Below are 24,417 nucleotides of genomic sequence, written 5' to 3' on the forward strand. Positions count from 1 at the left end.
TTGAGAGAATGTAAACCTTTTATGTACAAGTAAATGCAGGATCTGATATTCATCAGAAGGCAGAAAAGTTTTCCATTTCCTAAAAGATGGAGTAGAATATGGGGCTTTATCTTTGTCGTTTTTATCCCTGTCTTGTTTACAAAAATCATTTTAGAGTTGACAGACATTTTCTTACTCATGACTTCATTTTACCACCACCGTAATCTTGTAAAGAAGGCAGAATGGGTATTACTAACTACTCTTGGAGATGAACAAAACACTAATGTGTCTATTTTAATACTAAGTCCTGAAGTGCTGTTATTGTAAGTCACACCAGGAAATCACAGGGAACCACGAATGTTTTTCCAGTATCATTTTACTGATTTATCTCTAAGCTTTTTCACTTTCTGATGGAAAAGAAAAGAAATTGTATCTCCTGATAAGTTTTTATTGCCATCAAGGAAGTATATACCTCATGCTCAAAAAGGACATTAAGTCTCTTGTTTCCCTGCTGAATACTCCCTTCTAATACACATTGAATTGATTACCAATATGGTGTTTTGGAAAAGTTTATCACTCCAATTTCACCCCAAGTCTATCCAGACCACATTACTTGCAAAACTGAAGATGGCAATTCAAACTTTGTTTGACTTCCTTCAGACCTATTGGGTTTCACGTCTCTGATAAGATTGATGAGAACTAATCATGTTACTGGGGTTTTCATTTCGAGCCCATCTTTAGGGGAAAGTAACAGGATAGATTACCTCCAGTTCCTCTAAATTACATTAGAAGAATTTGGCAGGGGTACATCCCTTAAGATACGAAAGGATTTAGATTGGCTGTTTTTAATAATTTCTTGATTTTAGTATCAACAAGATAGGTAGTTATATGGGTTCAGAAATATTTTGAACGTGCCCTTCTGAACTAAACGCTTCTTAAAATAAATTGCATATTGAGTTGGCTCTTTTCTAAATCTAAGCTCTTTTAATTATTTCAAATTGACTATGAAATCATCCTAACCTCTCAAATCACCCTTTAAAATTGGAGGAGGACCAAAGAGGACTCATATTTTATGGAACAGCTCTTCTGCAAAGCCCTTCACATGTACCATCTCATTTAATACTCGTGAGAGCCCAGTGAGGTAGATTATCACTGCCCCATTTTACAGATGGAAATGCTGAGATTTGGAGATATTAAGTAACCTGTCCAAGGTCATCCAGGCAACATGTGGTCTGACTCTGAATTCCTTTTCTGTTATGTGCTACCGTGGGGGGTATTCAGACAAATGATTTCCCCCCTGTTCCGTGCTCACTGAATTTGGGGGTGACAGAAGAGACTAGCACCCCTAGAATAGCCTTCCTCTTGAAACTCTCAGTTACGCAGAGGTGAGGATTCAGATGGCCCTCCCCGAAGCCCTCTCCTCTCAAGGCCTGAGGGAGAGAGAGTTTCTGAAAGAAAGATCACACCCTTAAGCCCATTGGTGGATGTTCTAATAAAAGTTTGAGCTGAAAGAAGGCAGAAATTACAAGGCTTAAAGCACAGCTGTCCTGGTGTCCTGGTTCTCTCAACAGAGAGTGGAAACTCACTTGCTTTGGGGAGAAACATAAAAAGGCAAGCCAGGATGCCTCTTTGCATTATTTCTAAGTAAATCAGATGTACACGTGCTACACATTTTAGTTTACATTAAATCGCGTCACTTCGGGGCACAACGTAAAGCGGCACTCCACCTTACAAAAGGGTAATTCTGTTAGTTAGTTCTGGGCAGATGAGGTTGACCGGAATGAAGCTTTATGGGAGACAGGGTGTCGTCTACTGTGGAGATGTGGTCGCCTCACCTACGAGCCAAGAGAAGTTCCTGCTTTCTTGGGGCGTTGCAGACCTAGGTTTAAATCTCATATTTTAGGGACAACAAATGTATTATTCTGAGTGCCTTGACTCTAGGGGAATATCAACTACTTCACAGGTAGAATACAAATATCATTCTCACTTTAAATCTGAGCAAATAGTCTTAAACACTTTCTAAATCCTATTATATGTACAAACTTTGCATGTAAAGGTTGAGCCGAGAAGGCAGAGGAGTGTAAGTAAATACACCCTTCTCCCATAAGTACACAGTATTGAATGGAAGAGAAAAGGCCTTTATACTCTATTCCCTCAATCCCTCAATCAAAGACCTTTTAAAAGAAAAGGCACAGTTAAAATAATAACCCCGGTTCTATGATAAGGAACTTCCGTATTTGAATTTCATTGAATTATAGAGTTGGAAAAGGCTTCCCGAGGGTCCGTGTAATGTGGTCCGGCCCCTCCCGGACCACCGTCACCACCTTCTTTCCTGCAGCGCCTTGAATCTGTTCATCTAAATTCTGATGATAACCTATTTGGTCCCACATTTAAAAAAAATTTCACGTAAAATCTTGACCGGTAACCAGTGACTTTTAAGAGGGAGGTAGCAGGGCGTAATGGAGAGCGTGGACTTGGGAGTTTGACTCTTTGGTCTCGTTTTCTTCATCTACAAACTGGGATGCAGTGCAGGGACTTTGCGAGAACTGGAAATGATCAGGGTCTTGGCACAGTTCCTGCCATGCAGCAGGGCTCGCTAAGTGGTAGTTATTATGATTATGATCCTCATTCTGTAAGCAAACCGTTCTTACAAAGCATCCCCTTAAAATGGCCTTGCTGGTAATTACAGACACGTAGCTTCCTCATCTCTTATCAAGGTTAAACCATCTTAGAAAATTGTCTTGTTATTGGCATATGTTTACACATTAGAATTAAAATGTAAAACCTCACTCAGTTTTTACTTAAGCACTGACCTATTACAATTTAATATCAGATAATTGTTGCCAACCTGCAAAGAGACACTGAACAGCCGGGGCTCTGGAGACAGAGTCAGCAAAGCACCATTCAATAAAGGAACGCAGTGGTGGGACAGAGCCCACGTGAGATGACCAAGATGTATCAGGTACTTTCCAAAGAAAGGGAGTTTCTTGACCCAGCTAAGGCAGACACCTTTATCGTAACTGATTCTAACCCATAAAGACCCAAACACACAGTTCCTGCATTCTTTCTAGAGAGCAAAGAACTGATAACGGGGAGAGAAATAGGCTTCCACTGAAATTTCAGGAACAAACTATTCTTCTAGGCCACCAGGAGAGTGGTGGTCATTGAACAAACACATGAAAGTTTTCATGTGCCTGCTAACTTACAACTGTATAATCTGCTAACTTATAAAAGAATTCATTCTCAGGGTGCCTGGGTGGCTCAGTCAGTTGAGCGTCCAGCTTCGTCTCAAAGGTTCACGAGTTGGAGCCCCGCATGGGGTCACTGCTGTTAGCACAGAGCCCGCTTTGGATCTTCTGTCCCCTTCTCTCTCTGCCCCTCCCCCACTCACGCGCGCGCGCGCGCGCGCGCGCGCTCTCTCTCTCTCTCTCTGTCTCTCTCTCAAAAATAAATAAACATTTTAAAAAACAATTCATTTTCATTTTCTATGGGCTTGTTTAACTGCTTTCATGTTCTCAATGGGTATTGAGTTTGACAATTTGCTCTTCATATACATTCCAAAAGAAACAGGGTACAATCTCACTAGCATTTGTGACTCTTCCCTGGATCAGTGATTTATGGGGCCCTTTCTCCAAGTTCTTCTGTAATTCTAGACTGGAAACTATGGGAGCTTCACCATCAAGCCAAGGGCACTCTAGGAAATGCTAATAACCCTACAGGTCCAAAGCACAGTTTCTAACATCTGTAAGTGCCTGACATTTTAAAGGCATTCCACAAGGTTTTTATGCTTTTGACAGAATAATTCAGATGGACTTCTGACTGAACACTGAGAGATTTGAAAGAAAGAAAGAAAGAAAGAAAGAAAGAAAGAAAGAAAGAAAGAAAAAGAAGGGATGAAGGAGAGAAGGAAGGAAGGAAGGAAGGAAGGAAGGAAGGAAGGAAGGAAGGGAAAAGAAAAAGAAAGAAAGAAAAAGAAAGAAGGAAAGAAGAAAGAGAAAAAGAAAGAAAGAAGGAAAGAAGAGAAAGAAAGAAAGAAAGAAAGAAAGAAAGAAAGAAAGAAGAAGGAAAGAAAGAAAGAAAGGAGGGAGGGAGGGAGGAGAGAAGAAAGAAAGAAAAAGAAAGAAAGAAGAAAAAGAAAGAAAGAAAAAGAAAGAAAGAAGGAAAGAAGAAAGAGAAAAAGAAAGAAGGAAAGAAGAAAGAAAGAAAGAAAGAAAGAAAGAAAGAAAGAAGAAAGAAAGGAAGGAAGGAGGGAGGAAGGAGAGAAGGAAGGAAGGAAGGAAGGAAGGAAGGAAGGAAGGAAGGAAGGAAGGGAAAAGAAAAAGAAAGAAAAAGAAAGAAGGAAAGAAGAAAGAAAGAAAGAAAGAAAGAAATTTTACAGTCCTGTTTGAATAGGAGAGCTGTAATAATTAAATTTTGACAGCATATCCATTAGCCCTCATGTGGTGAACTACAATTCCCCAGAAAATCACGAGGGATGGCTTCCTTACATTACTCTGGTGTTTATTGACCTCCATGGCATGTTTGATCTCGGGTGGCTCCTTCATATGAGCATAATCTGAGAGTCCTCTCGCAGCATCATGTTTCTGCTTATAGGCAACCTTAAAAAACACACATCAGTTAGTTTCATTCAGGGGTATGTTAAATTCTTACCTGTTAAAGTTCAGTGTTTTCGCTAGAAGTTTGTGTTTTTGAATACCATCATGATGGACATGGTCGCCTAAGCTTCTATAATGAGAGAGTATACACAGTGCTTTAATGTTAGTGCTTCAGGTTAGACTTGTAATTCTAACTCTTCACTGTTGATTTCAAAACTCCGTACGCTGAAACTCCCACCCATATGCAGCTCGCTTGAATCTCAGCTACAGTTTTGGGAAACCTTCCAAATCTATGAGCCTTTGGGGGTCATAAATGTCCAAGGTTTAAATCTTGGGAAAGCAACTGACACGGTGGGGGGAAATGATCAGACATTTATAGGTGAATTTTTTCATCTTTTAATTAGTTGTTATGACTTTCTGTAGGCACAGTTATATTATAACATAAACCTCATGAAACGCCCTAACCTTTGGGAGAAAATATAACATGCGGGCAGATTTCTGAGATAATGTCCTCTGGGAGAGAAACGAGCATCATGAAAACACTATCCATTGCTATCACTCCAATCTGTTTCCTCCTGGGATGGAGAGAAGGCGTGAGAAAGATTGCTTCGAAAATGGAAGTAACCAAACTCAACAACAGAGTTAGAAAAAGGAAGATCCAGAAGGCAACAAACAAGCCCCTTCCCCCTAGTCTATTCTATAATCCTATGTCTCTCCCTAGCAATTTTCAATTACTCTCATTTTTTGTAGAATTACTGATTTTCGGTCTTCCCTCACTAGAACATAACTGCTTAGCTCACTGAATGCTCAGAACCCAAAATAGTGCTGGCATAAAGTAAGGAAGAATGAGTATTTGCTCAATGAATGAACGAACGAAAATAAAACAGGAATGAATGAATGATTTTAAAATTAGTTTTAAATATATATTAAAAGTTCTATAATACGAAAATATTTATAGAGTTAGAATAACTTGAAACAAGAGAATAAAGACAATTTGAAGAGAAAAACTAGAAGAGTATTCACCAAGAACAAAACAAGATCTAATTTTTAATGAAAAGGAATACAGCTAAACTTGAGGAAAACTTTTTACTAATACAAGCTCCTTAACAGCGATGTCTATATCTTCTTAGATATCTTTTAATATCCTGTGTCTATCATAGTGAATGATGGAGTATAGAAGTCAATAAATGCTTGGCGAATGCATGAATAAATGAGTTTATTAAATATTCTCAACTTTAAGAAAAATGGGGTGCCTGGTTGACTCAGTCAGTTATGTGTCCAAATCTTGATTTCGGCTCAGGTCACGATCTCACAGTTCGTGGGATCAAGCCCGGCGTTGGGCTCTGTGCTGACAGTATGCAGCCTTCCTGGGATTCTCTCTCTCTCTCTCTTTCTCTCTCTCTCTGCCCCTCTCCCACTTGCTCCTGAGCTCTCTCTCTCTCTCTCTCAAAGTAAATAAACTTTAAATACAAAATAAATAACTAAAAATTGAGGCACCTGGGTGGTTCAGTCGATTGAGCATCTGACTTCCACTCAGGTCACGATCTCACGTCTCGTGGGTTTGAGCCCTGCATCGGGCTCTGTGTTGACAGCTCAGAGCCTGGAGCCTGCTTGGGATTCTGTGTCTCCCTCTCTCTGCCCCTTCCCTACTCACGTGCACGTGTGCTCTCTCGCTCTCTCTCTCTCTCTCAAAAATTGATAAACGTTAAAAAAATTTAATAAAAATAAATATTCTCATGAACTCAAACTCCTCATGGGTCTTAATAAACACTATTAACCACTTGTTTACCTTAGATATAATATACTTGTCTGGAGAATTAAAGTGATAATTGTAAAACTAATTTTTAAAAATAAAATCATTGAAATTTACCATAAAAAAAGAAAGTCACCTGTTGCAACCATTAATATTTAAATCCCCTCTCTGGCTCCCCTACCAAGTTCTTCTTGAAAACTTCTACATGAAAGAGAACTCACCCTGGGGCATCACAGTCTCTAAATCGTGAAAGCTGGGATACCAAGTTCCTCCTTTAATGAAACCCCCATCTGTCTTCCCCTGGAAGCCATGCAGGAGACTAGCTCAGGACAGAACTTCAAATGTAGGTGCACAGCTATCAATGACTTCCATTCCTCCAGACCATCTGCACAGAGTAAGACCCTGAGGCCCTATACCCCTAAATGCCCTCCTCTGCACAATTTACAATTAGGCCATCTCTTTCTTAACATGCCCAGAATGTTCCAGATATGGTCTGACCTCTCCTAATTAGAACTGTCCAAGCCAGGTTATGACCTCATCCGTGCTATACGCTATTACTCACGTACCCATAGATGACAATGTTTTCCTTTCGACAGCGATGTTGAGATTTCTGTCAACTAATGCCCTTAAGTCTTGTTCGGTTCTGCCCCGCTCTGTTCTCACATCCAATCTTGCATGTCTAGTTGATTATCAGGACTCACACACAGCACCCCATGTTATTCCAGGGACGATTCATCTTGTTAGTATCTGTCCATTGACTTAACCCATCAGGATATCTAATTCTCATGAACATATCTTTACATTTTCACCAATTAGTTATGTTAAACAGGAAACCCATTAAGAACCACCATTTAAGTCGACAAAGACCATTATGTCAGTTTCATTACATTCTATATTATAACTTTGGGGGAAAGGAGGAAGAGTTTAATGGGTGGCCAGGTCTATTAGGCCAAGAAGAAACTTTTATCAGATGTGTTTCTTCTTCTTAAATAAAAGGAGATAGCACGTACTATTTCCTTTTTTCTGGGTGCCTGGTTTAATTTGTATTACTTGTGACTTTATAAATATAACCAATGCAGCTGATCACTTAGTGGGTTATCATAGAAATGGCGAGTCATCAAGCACAATTTTAAAAAGAACGCTTTCTTTAAAAGGCTGTGTAATTTTCTCCCTGCAGCATTAAAAGTCATTTCATTTATAGCTGCCACTAAGCACCAGTTTAGAATTAAGATTACATCAAATTGGAGGCAGCCGAACTTTAATTTATCATATTAATTTTCATACTTAGAGTAGCTAATGGAAAATTATGTCAAGCCAATCAATTTTCCGATAAATTTGATTTCGTAGGATTTGTCATTATGGTGTGGCATCTCCCTAAATTAACACTGTTTTCTTCATACCTTGACAATTAAAGCCACTTTGGTACTGGATACCTAACTAATGGAGGACAACTTGCAATAGTCTTTTTTTTTTTTTAATGTTTATTTATTTATTGAGAGAGAGAGAGAGAGAGAGAGCGCCAGGGAGGGGCAGAGAGACGGGGGGAGAGAGAGAGATTTCCAAGCAGGCTCTGCACTGTTAGCCAAGAGCCCGATGCAGGGCTTGATCCCACAAACCGTGAGATCGTGACCTGAGCCAAAACCAAGAGTTGGGTGCTTAGCTGACTGAGCCACCCAGGTGCCCCACTGTGTAATAGTCTTGTACACATATACATAAATATGTTTATAAAAGTAGTGTATACGTTTATCCTATACATTTGATGAGATAGTATATATTTATGTCACATATATACACGAGATCTGTATACATTTCTAACTTCCAGTAGATTTTAGAACTACTGTCTGGGTAAATGGCACTTCTAACCCCGTAGCATAGACACCTCGGAGGCTCCTGAGACAGGACCCTGTAGCCACTACAGATAAAATGTAGGCTGTCAAATATCTCCTGAGTTCAGACACCTGAGTAGACTGTATTACTCCTGTGATAAGAGATTATTGAGCCTCTGCGTGAAAAAGCCCTGGTGAGAAGGATCTCACCATTCCATGGCATGGTCCATGCATTTCCAGAAACTTTCTTTGTGGTCTTCATTCATAAAATTTGTAAGGGGTGGGTGGGGAGGATATCTAATAAAATGGCATCCAAAACCCTCTACATCTTTCTCTCTTTTTTTTAAAGGTATTTCTTCCTCTTAGTCGTTTTCTATCAGGAGCATTAATCTAGCTAATCTCACCTTATTCTAGTTTGAATGAAAGCATCTGACAATGTCGGCAAATTGATTTTAACATAATATTTTGATCCAGTGTCCTAAGTTTAAGGAAACTTTTCATTAGAACCCAGAACACCATGAACTTCCAGAATCTGTCTAATACTCTAATTTAGCCTACCACAAATCCGATACTATCTGGACACAGTAAAAGGTTAGTTGTTTAATTTTTTCAGACACTGTCAAATAGTTTTACTTTCTTGCCAGTCTTATTACCCGGTAAGCACTGAGAACTTTAATTTTAACAACAATGAAACTGATTTACACAAATCTCAAGAAATGTGATTACATCACACTGACAGGTTATTACATTACATTATTCCATTGAAATAGATGCTTTATCCAGAATCCAGGGTTTTTCTTCCTCACAAGTTCAGTGATTAATTACAATAGTGGGCAGTGCTGGGGGCACATACATGTCTTTCCCAGGGTGCACACTCTCTATAACATGTGCTATGCATATAACACATGTTAACAATGTAAGTGACAACTTATTCTGGAGGGAAAAAAAAGATTCTACAATATACACTATGGATTATCTTTCACGTTAAGCTCTATGTTGCATGTGTTTATGTACTATAGCTCTGTTTCTGCCATAACAAGGTGAGAAAAGTTGTACATTTTCATAGCAGTGAAATATCAGATGTAAATATCAGATGTAAATATCAGATGTAGTCAGATGTAAATATCTGACAATGTTACCTTCCCAAGTATAAAACTAAGAATAGAATATTCCTGGGGCGCTCAGTCGGTTAAGCGTCCGACTTCGGCTCAGGTCATGATCTCGTGGTTCGTGTGCCCGAGCCCCGCGTCGGGCTCTGTGCTGACAGCTCAGAGCCTGGAGCCTGCTTCAGATTCTGTGTCTTCCTCTCTCTGCCCCTCTCCACTTGCACCCTGCCTTTCTCTCTCAAAAACAAACATAATTTTTTTGAAAAAGAATATTCTTCCTCTCTTGTATAACTGTTGTTTGTCACATATCAAGTGTACTGATTTGCTTTACAGAATAGTCTGTATTATCGGTAAGTGGGTAGGTGATCAGATGTTGGCAAGGAAAAAAAGGGGGCACATTAGTCATGGTCAGCCATGCCAAACCCTGATATCATACATTTTTAGCCTCGTGTTGTGCAGCTGAGGTGCGCTTACTGCTAAGCTGAGTACACAGCAGACATTTAAATTTGTAATAATCAGGTACTTAGAAACGTTCTGCAAAAGATAACGATGTTCAGTCGTTTTCAAGAGCACTTTATTTTCAGACTATTTTTAAATTCTCCTCTACTTTAAAAAGATTCCGAAGGAAGAAGTAAACTTTTTGAATACGAAAAACAGTGGCAAAAAGAGGTGATAACAGTGTGTGGTTAACAGCCCAGACCCTGGATCCACATTCATGCGCTGCCTTTGCCATTTATTGGCTGTGTGGTCTCAGGTAAGTTCCTTAGCTCCTCTGTTTCAGGTTCCACATCTCCGAAGTGAGACTCTCTCACAGAGTACGGTTATGGGGATTATGTGATGCAAATATATGTCAAATGCAGAGAACGGCCCCGGACACACAGTAAGCACATCTATGTGTTCACGATTATTTTTAACCTAAAATGTAGCGTAAAGTTTACGTATGAACTATGTAAAAGGCAACATTTCCTTACCAAAGGAATCAACAAGTTCAACAAAATCCATTTTACAAGTATTTACTGAATATCCCCCTGTCTGCCAAGGAATATTCTAAGCTCGGGGGTAGAACAGAGAACAAGACATGTGAGGTCCCTGCTCTCATGTCACTTAGGGAACCAGGAACAGATTAATGAAGTTAAAACATTAAAAAAACAAACAAACTGCGCTATGAAGAAAACGAAACAGTAAGTGGGTGAGAGAGGGGTGAAATACTCTATTTTGAAGTTCTATTTTAAGAAATACAACAAATGAAATGCATTACATATTCCTTATGTCTTGATGTACAAAAGGGGGATTCAAAATGGGTTTATAGGATGACAGTCTTTAATTTCCCCTGCACCGTGCAACCACTGAAATGGCCACTTCCAGCTGAGGTACTCTACACGGAAACCGTAATCCACGGAAAAGGAAATTTAGGAACCACTTGCCTAACTGAGGAAGCACAGGCCTGTGGATTCTGAATTTAACCATTAACCCTTTAATATTTGCTCTAAGATTTCAACCTAAGTAAGCTGTCCTAATTAGATCAAACTTTGCTCTATTAAGAGTTGTGACTGGGATTAGGAAAAACAGCATCGGGTGATGACAAATTTGCCTGTCCTTTTCATGTTCTGTGACTCCACCAGTGACTCCTGACAGCACATCAATGAGCAGCTTCTAATTTTCATTCAGTATGTGAGACCCAAGATAAACAAACTTTTTGCTAAATATATTTAAATATACATTTTAAATATTTTAAATATTAATATATTTTAAGATACTAATTATATTAAGTTAAATTCATATATGTCTATGATTAATATATATAATTATATATAATAAATTATATATAATTATAAACATAATAAATATATATAATAAATATATACAATTTTATATATATATAATTATAACAATTTAGGAAAACCACACCTCACTCTGAAGCTGGGTAACTTCTCTTGCAAAGACACTATCAATTGTGGCTGGCATCTGCCTATACAGAGAATTGGAAAGATTCTTCTTAATGGCGCCTTTGTATTTTGCCTACAGAGGGGGAAAAAGGGAAAAAAAATAAGTATTACTTTTTTTTTTCACTGTGAATATTGAAAGAGAATAAAAGGCCACTTTCTTCAGAAACAGAATTAATTTAAAAACCCGAAGACCATTTGAACCTTAGATACTAGGCTGAAGAACATATTCCGAACAGAGATAAATCCAATGTATCGCGGAAAAAGCTTTAAATGAGACGCTCAAGGAAATAATGACTATTTTTCTATTTAAACCCGTGCACATTTCTAAAAGTAAATCTGTTTGTATATATTGAGAGTTTCAAATGTTTGATCAGCAAAGAAAAACATGAGAAAAATGAGACAAGTGAGCTATTCCAGAAAACACAAGTTGTTAGAGTGTACTGTCTAGAACCCGAATGCACAGTGTTCCTTTATTCAAATGTTTTTAACCTCCTTCTACCACAACTGCAGCAGAGATGGGGGGGGGCAGTGAGGGTGCTGTTTCTGTGCCTTCCCACCTCCAATCTGCACCATCTCTAAGTGATCCCAAACATTCATTACTCATAAAAAGAAAGACTCATTTCATTCACCGTCTCCCTCAGGAAGATTAGGTTCAAAGTAACACAACAGATTGTCCACTTCCTTTTTTTTTTTTTTTCCTTTTTTCCTTGCTCTGCAGTTAACTCCTTCAGGAAAAAGAATCCATCAGGAATTGAAGACATCAAGAGAGTCTCCGCACCGGAGAAATAACAGCTAACACAAACAAACAAAACCACGTTTCTCCACACTCTATAGCTCCCACTCGGGGCTAGATTTGAGCGTGGGTTTATCAAGCGTAGACAAGGTGTAAACCTCGTGTTCTCACGACTCTTTGGAATTGGGTGTTTAATAAAAGAAAATTTGCCAGTTCGCAAAATGTTTTCACGTGAGGGAAAATAATCCCAAGAACATCATGTTGATCTTTTTCCAACATAGCTGACGAAACACTAGAGGTCAGTCAATTACAATACGATTTCACTCATCCTCGTTTCACATTTATCTTTTCTAAGTGATCTAGTCACAGACTACAGAAATGCCTTCTCACAGATATCATTGTTAATAGTGCACTTTATAATGCAGAATAAACTGTAGCTTGAAATGCTCTCAGAAAGAGACTATATGATTTTTCAGCTGGAAAATGAATGGAGTGCATTTCTCACTCTGTGATTTCGTAAGTGTCTCTGTTGAACTGATCCTACTCAAAAATGGTTGAAATTGATTTAAAATTACTTACCAAAGATACTACATTGTATAGAATCAGCTGGTAAATTTTACTGATTTTCAAAATGATATTCAACAATTTATATCTAATACACCTCTCCGGAAATAAAATAATGGAACTTCTAAAACAATTTTTCCAGGACTTTCTACCTATTGAATAAAATCTTTCTTTTCAAGAGTAATCCTACATACGTATGAAACAGCTGGAGTCAAAATAGAGACATATATAATAAAATATGTCAACCTTAGAGTTAATTGACATTGTGTGTAGAATTACATGATTATATAGATATTGCCAACATTCAGTGGTGCTCTCAAAACTATTGTTCTCTAATTTTAACGCATAGACTTTTATCTACACAAACAGGAAATGAAAATGCAAGCCATTCTGAAAGTTTGGGTGCCTTACCTCAGAAATAAAAGCACCAATGTTTTTTACGTGGTTTAGCATGGGCGTGTCAGGCACAAATGTACACTTGTCCTTAGACTTTTTATATTCTTCTTTATAATGAATCTAAAAGAGAGAATAACTGACATAAGACAAGAAAGAGGAAAAACCATTTGAATGGTCCTTTTTTGAACAGGAGAATGAGAATTACTTGAGAAAGCCCGTTTTCTGAAGGAAATACTCAAATGAGGAATAATGCTCGACACCAGCCAAATCACATACACAGGTATCTAACACAGACCTGCAAGGGTGATGAGACACAGGACAGAAAGACTGTTGCTTAAGTAAGCATCCGTTATCATCAAGGGTCACGTTGGTGGACTCCCGTTGACCGTGGGTCCTGTCTGCCCGGCTTGCTCAGCCTATTACCATACACTCCTCTTTCGTTCGACAGGTGTCCTAGCTTATCGTTACTTTCAAGCCCCTGACGACACGGTTAAGCCTACAATCAAACAGAAACCTAGCTGCCTACCTCTAGGCTTAGAACAAGTAGCCATCGGGAGGGATGTAACCAATTAAGAAGGAGCGGCAGAAGCCAAAGAAGTGGAGGTTCCCGTTAGCATCATTCCGTGCTGGATTAGAGGAAGGGGCTCAAACTGTGGCCACAATGAGCTTCCTTTACTGATTAATTCTGCTCAAATCAAACTTACCGAATTTATGAGCACCCACAGGCCTCCCCAGCTGCCTCCCCTCCCCCGACAGGAGCAGACGGAGCCCTGAAAGCTTGCCACCTGGTGTAGGAGACCACTCCAGAATGCCACGGGCAGGCAGGTGCCCGAGACAAAGGCCAGAGAGGCTGAGCTGAGCACGCGCATCTGTGCTCTCACCCCCCGCAGTAAAATGAGTCAGTCCTTTCCCCTTAAGGAGGGGCCAGAATTGTCACTCTGCAGGTAGACCCTGCATGAACACATGAGCTGAAAAGAAGTCAGGATCTGTGGACAAGGCCCTGTCCACCCTGTCACACCAGTTGCCACCCAATCTGAAAACTGGCGAGGCAAAATTTATGACTAGTTGAGAGGATGAAGGTAATTTGCTACAAGTTGCATCACCCTGTAATAAAGTCATGTTTGGCTACCCAACACTGTAAACGCTTTGGCTGAAAAACATGTCCCAGGTCGGATGATACATTACATGGTCTCCCTAATTAGAACCTAAAAGTGAAGTTCAGTTGAATACCTACCTGGTTCCTCAAGGACACGACTAACACTGCTTGCACATTAGCATTACCTAGAGATTTTACCACATGTCAACCTGATGTGAGGGACGTAATTTGACCTGGGGTACGACCAGATATGAACATACTAAGTAAAGTTATTTCAAAATACCGTGTCTCACAGCTGCGACTCAGGTATCAGACGCCTACCGCATTAAACATTTGCTTTGTTCCTGAAATCAACATTGGAACATATTTATCTTATCTGAGCACTAAATTACCTTTTTTCTTCTCAGAGATTAGCCATAATTTTAGGTCTCTGCAAATCACCCTCCTCAGCCACCAGTAATTAAACCGTTAATGGCAGTATGATAAATAGTAGGCTATTTTGATCATAAGGAGAAAAAAAAAAAAGTAGCCCCGTTATATAATTAAGTGTGAGAGAAAAGAACCTATCATTAGGCTTAAGTTTGGCTCATTATTTTTATCTTTTGCCACCACATTCTTCACTGCAGTGGTATGCACTATGGCTACGGGCCTCCCGATAAGCTCTGACCTGAGCAGAATGTTCAGGACAAGCGCACAGGATAAGGGTGAAGTGCTTCCTTCCTTCGCTGTGCAGGCAAATGGTTCAGTCTTAAGTGGGATCCCCGTTCCTTTCTTTGGTCTTTATTGAAAAGATACACACACACACACACACACACACACACACACACGGACACGTATGATTTGCTTATGGACACTCATATTGTACTTGTAGTGAATTTTACAACATGGGTGACAAGAAGCAAATGACTTAAAGTTTTATCTAAAGAATGTCACGTATTGTTAGCCTTCCTATACCGGGATCATGGAAAAAGCTAGATGAAAGGGAACCACACCTAGAAGGGACACAAAATCCTAGGGGAAATAAAATCATTGAGTCGACAGCTACTTCCTAATATGGCCATGGCCCCATTTATTGGCTAGATTGCCTATGCGACCCCTTTCTGTCCCAATAACAGAACTCAAATGTATTTATGAGAGTAGCCAGGCCCCTGTCTGAGTGTCAGGATGAATTGCTCTAAACCAGCCATGTTTTGCCCCCTCCCCTTGGCAAGTGAGCGGCCTCCCCCGGTGCCCAGCTCTGGCCAGGGGACATTTGTAGAAGTCTTCCCAGCAGTGTCCCTGGTGTCTCTGGAATAAAGGGGAGAGACCTCCTGGCACAATCCCTTGACATTTTGCTCGTCTACTTTCTTCCTTCCCCCGTCACAGGGATGCAACAGCAGTGGTGTCATCAGAAGGTCGTCAAACTAATGATGACAAAGCAGAGGGAAAGGAACCTGAGAGACTGACAACATCCACTGTACCAAGACTGGACCCTTACCTCCAGGTGTCATTATGTGAAAATAAAAAACCGCACCTATTTGTTAAGCCTCTGTGCTAGGGTTTGCCTATTACTCGTGGCCATCTTGCACTCATAACCGAGATCCTGTGCAAGTTACTTTCCGGTTTTTTAAATTCATTTTAGGAAGAGAGAGTGAGCAGGGGGCAAAAGCAGAGGGAGAGAGAGAGAATGCCAAGCAGACTCCATGTTCAGTGATGAGCCTTCTGCAGGGCTCAATCCCACAGCCCTGGGACCATGACCTGAGCCACAGTCAAGAGTCGGATGCTCAACCGACTGAAGCACTCAGGCGCCCCCATCCAAGTTCCTTTCTAATTGAGGGGGGGAAAGGTGGGAAAAGTTGATGACTTAATCATCAATAAGATACCCCAAGTATTTAGCTTCTGCTCTGACCATGCCCAGGAATCCTGCCATGTCTCAACTACAATTAGAGTTAAATCTGTTCACTTAGCCCAGTCTGTTGGTATGAGGTTAGCTAATGGCTGAACGTGGGTGACAAATGTAGAAATGTCCGAGGATATCTCCTTGTTAAGGCGCTCAACCAAAAGTACAGACAAAGTCTTTTCTCAAATGGAACCATACTGGCTAAATGCAGCAAACCCTGGAAGAAAGAACTGTGGCCCCATCACTGTGAGGTAGGGGGGGTGGGGGGCACTCATAAGCAAATCTGCCGTCCCAGACTCTCTTCACACAGTCGGGGCTCTCTCTGGAGGGGTAGCCACGGAATCTAGTGTTTTCAGCGCTGGAAGGATTTACCCACAACAAACAACGCTCAGTTGCCTGGAAAATGTTCTTTCTGCTGCCATGCAAGTGAACACCCTCGGAAGGTTTGAACCAAAACACTGAGTCACAGGCTCTGTGCAGATGTGGCTGCGCTCGCTCAGCAGAAACTCTTGCTGCCTAATTTGCAAGAAAGGTACCAAAACATCCCCTTTAACCTAGTATTTTTTTATGACCACCTCACAAAAGGCCACTAGATCAATGATTCTGACGGCTCAATAGCCAGGTTTGACAGGTTTGACGTATTCAAAGAATTCATTGGATCGTTGACTAACAGGCCTAGAGAGAGAGAATGAGAGAGGGAATATCTGGAGAAATAAAAAGCATTACATAGTTAACAGAAAAATAAAAGAGGTGGCCTCAGAGGACCAGGTGTCTTTAAGATTGGGAAGTGAGTTCCATAGAGGGAAACTGTACAATATGAGCAGGGCAAGTGAAAGGCAGAAACTAGGTGGAACCAAAAACCAAACTGAAAAACGGCCTCACACTTTATTCACACAGTGAATGAAGTGGCTGTTTCGTAATATACCTTACTTTTTAACCAAACTTCTAAAAACTAGAACTTTTGCTTGGTCCAGAAAGTGTACATTAAAATGTGTTTTTCAAAAATGATTGTCCGAACTCCTCTTTTCATTTTTGTTTCAGAAGCAAAAGAAGTAGGAGCACCCGGGTGGCTCAGTCAGTTAAGCGTCAGACTTCGGCTCAGGTCGTGATCTCGCAGTTTGTGAGTTCGAGCCCCGCACCGGGCTCTATGCTGACAGCTTGGAGCCTGGAGCCTGATTTGGATTCTGTGTCTCCCTCTCTCTCTGCCCCTCCCCACCTCTCAAAAGTAAAAATAAATAGAAAAAAAAAAAAAAAAAGAAGTAACTGTTCAGATGATTCCTTGGTAAATATATAAATTCCAAAAATTAAGCCAGTATCTTAAGACACACAGAATTCTATTTTGAAACAAAATGTGAACATGTACACAGATATAAATTAGGCCACAGTCTATGATCTAAATATGTAAGTAATAAAGATATTCTGCTATGCCGCACAGATCTATGATATACAAAAATTACAGCCACGTGTTTGATTTCTCCTGCATGGAAGTGAAATACCATGGCTATGGCTTTTGCAAAATGATAAAAGCCATGCCCCTCACCATCAGGTTGGTTTAAAAGTCACTGAAAAATGGGGCACCTGGGTGGCTCAGTCAGTGAGGCGTCTGACTCTTGGTTTTGGCTCAGGTCATGATCTTGTGGTTTCGTGAGTTCGAGCCCCTGTGTGGGGCTCTGTGCTGACAGTGCTCAGGAGGCTGCTTGGGATGCCCCTCCCCCACTCACACTGTCTCTGTCTTTCTCAAATAAATGAACTTTAAAAAAATAAATAGGGATAAATAAAATAAAATAAAATAAAATTATAAATAAATAAATAAATAAATAAATAAATAAATAAATAGGGGCGCCTGGGTGGCTTAGTTGGTTAAGCGTCCAACTTCAGTCAGGTCATGATCTCACGGTCCGTGAGTTCGAGCCCTGCGTCGGGCTCCGTGCCGACAGCTCAGAGCCTGGAGCCTGCTTCGGATTCTGTGTCTCCCTCTCTCCCTGCTCCTGCCCCACTCATGCTCTGCTTCTCTCTCCTTCAAAAATAAATAACATTAAAAAAGAATTTTAAAAACAAAAATAAATAAATAAAGAGTCACTAAGAAATTATCTCATCCAAAATAACTCCAATAAAATCACCTGCTAACTGAAGTTGCCACTTCCGTGCCAACGGTTTATATAATTTAGCTCATCCACAATTCTGTTTTAATAAAAAACATAACAATGCTGGAAGATGTACTGTTTCCAGAGTTCTGGAACTTAGGGTTTTCAGTGGTAGCATTACTATCAGCAATACTAGAGTAATAAATAAGAGTAAAACTAAGATAAACTTTGCACGGAAATCCACAGTGAGAGAAAGCACAGCAGAGTAGCTAAGGCCCAAAGGGCTTTGTGTTTACTCCTTGTCCCCGCTGCTTAACTGTGTGACCCAGCAAGACATGAACCTCTCTGAGCCTTCGTTTCTTCACCTCAAAAGTGAGAAAAACGATGGAATCTACGTCAGACGCCGCTGTGTCTATCACTCAGTAAATCTTAACTAGGCTGATGGATTCGTTGTTGTCATCATTTTATCATTCTTACGGTTTACGAGGAACTTTCACACACAGTAGCTTAGGACTATTAAGTAATAGCACAAAGAAATACTCCATTTAAAATCCAATTACATTACACGTCAAATATATGGAAGTCGTATGATTCCCACCATCCTCTGGCCCTTTCTGACCAACCACAGGGAGTCAGAGTTATATCTAAAATGGGACAGAATGGATATAGACATAAATTTACAGACTCAGGAGTTAATAACAGCTAACATCTCTTGAGTGCATACAATGTTCCAGACAGTTCACTAAACATTTCAGACGCGTTACCATGACCTAATCGTACCGTAATAGATGGTGTCCTTGAGGAACTGAGCCCAGTCAGCCCAGACCCTGCCGGCACACTACCCCACTTCCCTGGATTGACCGCCTTTGAAACAAACATTTGCAAATATTCTGATCACTTTGCTCATTCACTACCACGGAAATGGCCAGTATTGGGCTCGGAAATGGCCAGTATTGGGCTCGCTTCTCTACAGCCCCAGGCACCTATTCACCTCTGTACTAGCAAATAGTTGACAATCGTTTTAATGAGGATCTAAATGCTCTTCCCTGGTGAGCAACCCTTTTTCCTTGGGCTTCTAGAATTCTAGCTTCCATATTTACCGGTTTGCCAATACATAATCACGTGTGTGTTAAATAATTCTACAATCCTAAGATTCCCTGGAGATATAATAGAAGCTGATCTCAGTTAATGAAAAGAGTCACAAGAAAAATGCTTCTTTTTACTCATACCATCATCATCTAGTTCACGGTTCTTAACATGCCGCTCGGTAATCCATAAATCCAAAATTGTAAATGCACACTATGTACATACAAGTATATATATGGTTTGTTTTCCTGGTTTGGAAATAGTTTAGAAAACTATTGCATTTATCAAAGCCCTCAAAAAGTCCCCAAAATGTTTTCTAAACCTCCATTCATTTAGACAGAGATCCTCCCGAAACAAATTACACCACCGTACAAACTAAGAAGGCTTTGGGGTTCGCACAAGGAAAGTGCTCTGAAATTCAATGCTTTATGATTTCATGCCAGAGTGACAATGAAATTCATAAGGGACAGCATTCTGGATTAGGAACACAGACACCTGCTCCCTACAGAAATTCTCTGAACAGGTGACCTTGAAGGAATCAGCGAAAACTTCTGGACTTAGTTTCTATGATCTGAAAAACAATTGTGTTTTAACAGAGGACTTCAATGTTTTGTCCCCAACTCGATGATTCTGTGACATAATAGTGCCATACACACAGCGCAAAGGAAGACAAAAATTACTTAAGCCACTTACGTCACTAATGAGTTTGGTGCATTTTTTGGCCAATTCCATGCTGAGGTCTTCAATCACAGGCTTAAAGAATACCTGTCCAGAAAAACAAGGAAAGGAGACATTTTTTCTAACGATCAACTTTGAGGAACAAATACCCTTCCTCGGCAGATGCCTTCCTACTCACCGTGTCTTCATTTTCTTCTTCCCCTGTTTTTTCCTCTTCAGCTTCATCGTTTACATCCTCAAATACAGGGACCCCCATTTTTACTTTTTACATCTAGAGGTGCTTTGTTTTGTTTTGTTTTTCTAATTCACTAGGACAGCCCCTTTTTCTGTACTTCAGCACCCTTGAGACCTTGGAGTCTCCGGTGTTCAGGCAGAAATGTCCTTGCCCAGGCCTCGTCCCAATTTAGCTTACACTTCACTCTCCTTATCACAAACGCATGTGAGTGGATAGAACAGGATTGCGGAGGTCGGCCAGGGCCAGCCTCCCAAGTGGAAATACCACTTTAACAGGCAAAATTCGGCTTTGTAACCTTTTAAAGTCAACATTCTTTAAACTTGGAAAGGAATCCGAAAGAGACCATTTATTTCTATTTCGCCAATTTAATGCATTCATACAATAGTTTGAAAGAGACTTAACGATCTTTTTCTGGGAACACGACTCAGCTATAACACTCCAGATAGCACAGTCAAAAGCCTGTTATCTCGAAGATTTCTCGACTCCATCTAAATAAAGCTTTCACTGGAATATCAGACATAGCTCTCGTTTGGTATAGTGAATCTGGATCATTCAAACTCATTTCATTAACCTAAGTTAATTTTTTATGAGACAAACACATACTTCTCACACTCTAAAAAGTACTAGCTTTAAATTAGCTGATTAAAGGCTAGTAATTTATTATGAAAAGCCCTTTGAACCACTTCAAAGAATCTATTCTGAGTTAATTATGACCGTTAATCTTATATTGCTATTGTATTATTTTAATTGTAAACATCATTAAACATGAGAAGTCGCAGTTAACATGGGTTGATATATCATTTAAGAATTCTAGAAACATCATTGTTTCAAAAACATAATAATCGTGCTCCTCCAATTCAGCCCATTGTGTCAATTTTTACAAATTCACCAGTTTTTATATTATAAAATATTCACTTTTTATATATTCCTCAATATATTCCTTTTTAAATTTTTTTTTTCAACGTTCATTTATTTTTGGGACAGAGAGAGACAGAGCATGAATGGGGGAGGGGCAGAGAGAGAGGGAGACACAGAATCGGAAACAGGCTCCAGGCTCTGAGCGGTCAGCCCAGAGCCCGACGCGGGGCTCGAACTCGCGGACCGCGAGATCGTGACCTGGCTGAAGTCGAACGCTTAACCGACTGCGCCACCCAGGCGCCCCAATATATTCCTTTTTAAATATTCACAATTTATATATTCCTCAATGCTTGGAAAAGTTTGGAAAAAATAAATTATAATGGTATTTATAATGTGGTGTCATCAATTATATAATTAAAAATATATTTCTCGGGGCGCCTGGGTGGCGCAGTCGGTTAAGCGTCCGACTTCAACCAGGTCACGATCTCGCGGTCCGCGAGTTCGAGCCCCGCGTCAGGCTCTGGGCTGACGGCTCGGAGCCTGGAGCCTGTTTCGGATTCTGTGTCTCCCTCTCTCTCTGCCCCTCCCCCGTTCATGCTCTGTCTCTCTCTGTCCCAAAAATAAATAAAAACGTTGAAAAAAAATATATATATATATTTCTCAAAAAAAATCTTTATTGTCAATTTAGGCAATCCTAAGGCTCTATACAACTCATAATTTATCATTTTGATTATTCAAATTCTAGGGTAAATTAAGTTTCACAAAACCATAACATAACAGTGTTGGACATAAAAAAAAAAAAAACTCAGGGTGTATAATGAAATCAATTATAAAATACAACTTAATTCAAAATATATTATTCTAAGTAGCCAAGTATAATGCTATTTTCTCTTGATATCATATCTAGTTTTCAATTTTCTTCAAGAAATTGCTTTACCTAAACTAAAAATTCTGACATGAAATATATCCTAAACAGCCATCATGTATAGATTATTCCTCGAATTGTCTTCCACGAGGCTAAAGTTCCACAAAATACTCTGGAGAAGAAAGGGGTTTTCTTACACAAATGTGCTTGGAAAAACCTGTATTCTAATTTCTACCCCTATCACTTGGAGATCCACATGGCATAATGACAAATCAGAAACTCCCAAGAAGACCCACAACGAAAAACACTATTTAGCTCTCCTTAATCCAGCATTTCTGAAACATGAAATCCTATTCATCTAATCTAATCTAATCTAATCTACCTACTTACCTACCTACTTATTTTTTAATGATGCCCAAGCTCCAGAAAACTAACATTCTTCTGTGAAGTATTTCTTAGGGAAACATTATCCTACTCTGAAAAAACAAAAATGTTGTATTCTAGAATAGTTGTTTGTCTTTTCACAAATTGGTTTTTTAATTTTATTTTTATTTATTTTTGGGAAAGAAGCAGAAAGCAAGTTGGGGGGGGGGGCGTGGCAAGAGGGAAGGAGACCGAATCCCAAGCAGGCTCCAAGCTGTCAGCACAGAGTCTGATGCGGGGATCGAACTCACAAACTGTGAGATCATGACCTGAGCTGAAATCAAGAGTCGGACGCTTAACCGATTGAGCCACCCAGGCGTACCCTGAAATGATTTTTAGATACAGGCTAAGTTAATGGCATCACATATCCTGCTTACTAGCAAAATGCCAAAAAGAAGTCCCCCAGGACCGATGAATTTGGAAACCTTTACTTTTAAAATAACAACTCTGTTATTTTAAACATGGCTGTGTAGAGAATTCGACAAGGAAATTCTCTGTGTGTTAGATTTGTTCCGTAAAGGAGCAGAATGTGTGAACTCTGTTTCTCTCAAGTCTTCTGCCAAAAGACTGTTCTAATATTCCATAGAAGATCTATTACATTATCTTTATTTGGAAAAGGGGAAGAGCAATTTCTATGAGCTTTGCTAACAAACTTCTAGAAGTGTAGGGAGAACATCCTGCCAGAGCTACTTAAGATGACTTGTGTTGTTCACAGTGACATCCATTCCCCACGCAAATTACCTTCAGTGGACTTCAGCGGCTGCTATTTTCTCATTTCCCATCGTGTAATAAGTTCTTATTGACTCTCCGCTGTGCTGGAAGAAAATAATTTGTTGAGATTACGCACAGAAGTTTTGAAAGCAAAACCAAACACCATATGCAATGTAAACACAAATTTTCCATTTGAGATTTTAGAGTCAGAATTTTAAAGCCACAGGGATCCTGAAGAAATCAATGTTACTAAAAGCTCGCTATTTTTTTTTTCTTAATGTTTTTATTTATTTTTGAGACAGAGAGAGACAGAGCATGAGCAGGGAAGGGGCAGAGAGAGAAGGAGACACAGAATCCGAAGCAGGCTCCAGGCTCTGAGCCATCAGCACAGAGCTCGATATGGGGCTCGAACTCACAGACTGTGAGATCATGACCTGAGCCGAAGTCGGATGCTCAACCGACTGAGCCACCCAGGCGCCCCAAAAAGCTCGCTCTTTTACAGAGGACAAAATGAAGATCAAGAGAAATTAATTATCTGTCTCATTCACAGAGGTATTCAATGGAACACCGGGACCAGAACTCACTGGAGCTTTGTTCTTTCATTCAACTAAGGGCTGCCATGCCAGGCACTGTGCTTGGTGCTAGGGATGCAATGATGAGTAAAGCATTCTCTGTGCTAAGATAAGGCAGGAAATTAAAAAAAAAAAAAAACTATTATTTATAACATGCTAGATGACCTCCCTCCTCAATGGATTCTTTGGCATGCAACATACATTATTCCTGTTGATTGCATGTATCTTTTTTTTCCCTTTCACCTGTAACTATAATATAAAATTCATGTAGTTTTCTTTAAAACATTTTAAGCACCTGGGTGGCTCAACAAGTCAAGAAACCGACTTCGGCTCAGGTCATGATCTCGCAGTTCATGAGACAGAGCCCTGCGTCAGGCTCTGTGCTGACAGCTCGGAGCCTGGAGCCTGCTTCAGATTCTGTGTCTCCCTCTCTCTGCCCCTTCCCTGATCACTCACTGCTCTGTCTCTCTGCCCCCCCCCCCCCCGCCAACCTGCTCACGCTCCATGTCTCTCCCTACCTCTCTCTCTAAGAGTAAACATTAAAAAAAAAATTTTAATAATTTTTTTTTTAAATAAAGCCTTGCACTTTATCACAGCAAAGCTCTGTTGTCAATAGCTCCCAAACGTGACTTGGGGAATAAGAAGGAAGTTCTTCATAGATAGCTATCATGTTTCAAAATTCCCTATTGTCCTCTTTTTCTTTTTTTTCAACCAAGTTAAATGTTGTGTTTTAATATATGTTTTCACCTTGGGACACCCCAAGAAGGGAGTGTCTGAAACACCGCTAATCCCTTTTACTTATCGTGTACTTCATTTACGTTGCCTACCTTTTACGTTAGTGCTCTCTCCATGCCCTGATACAGAATGAGAGCAATGTGGGGATCACACTGTCTCTGGCAAGGCCCTCTACTTCCCCAGGTCTGGCTCTCCCACACCCTCTAAGGCAAATTTTTTAATCCCTCTCCACCCTAATTCTCCATAGTTAACGCGAAAAACCAAATTGCCAGAAGTTCACAAAAGCAAAGCAGTTTA

General features: G+C 40.0%; 2 protein-coding genes across 2 annotated transcripts in view; both read right to left on the reverse strand.

The window, feature by feature from the left end:
* Window positions 1-22,917, reverse strand: part of LOC124501166 (nebulette) — a 74,923-nt gene extending 52,006 nt beyond the window's left edge. Inside the window, exons 1-5 of the mRNA XM_047065157.1 lie at window positions 22,844-22,917; window positions 19,737-19,808; window positions 12,914-13,018; window positions 11,168-11,278; window positions 4,467-4,577 (exon numbers count right to left, since the gene is read on the reverse strand). Of these exons, the coding sequence (XP_046921113.1) occupies window positions 4,467-4,577; window positions 11,168-11,278; window positions 12,914-13,018; window positions 19,737-19,775 (366 nt within the window). The 5' untranslated portion in view covers window positions 19,776-19,808; window positions 22,844-22,917. The remainder of the gene's footprint in view (window positions 1-4,466; window positions 4,578-11,167; window positions 11,279-12,913; window positions 13,019-19,736; window positions 19,809-22,843) is intronic.
* The window catches only part of LOC124502292 (LIM zinc-binding domain-containing Nebulette), a 360,748-nt gene that overhangs the window by 87,357 nt on the left and 248,974 nt on the right, over window positions 1-24,417 (reverse strand). The window lies entirely within an intron of this gene.

Source organism: Lynx rufus, unplaced genomic scaffold (assembly GCF_022079265.1).
Source record: "Lynx rufus isolate CCGP_SWC_20201006 ecotype Redwood Valley unplaced genomic scaffold, mLynRuf1.p SCAF_7, whole genome shotgun sequence".
NCBI lineage: Eukaryota > Metazoa > Chordata > Mammalia > Carnivora > Felidae > Lynx > Lynx rufus.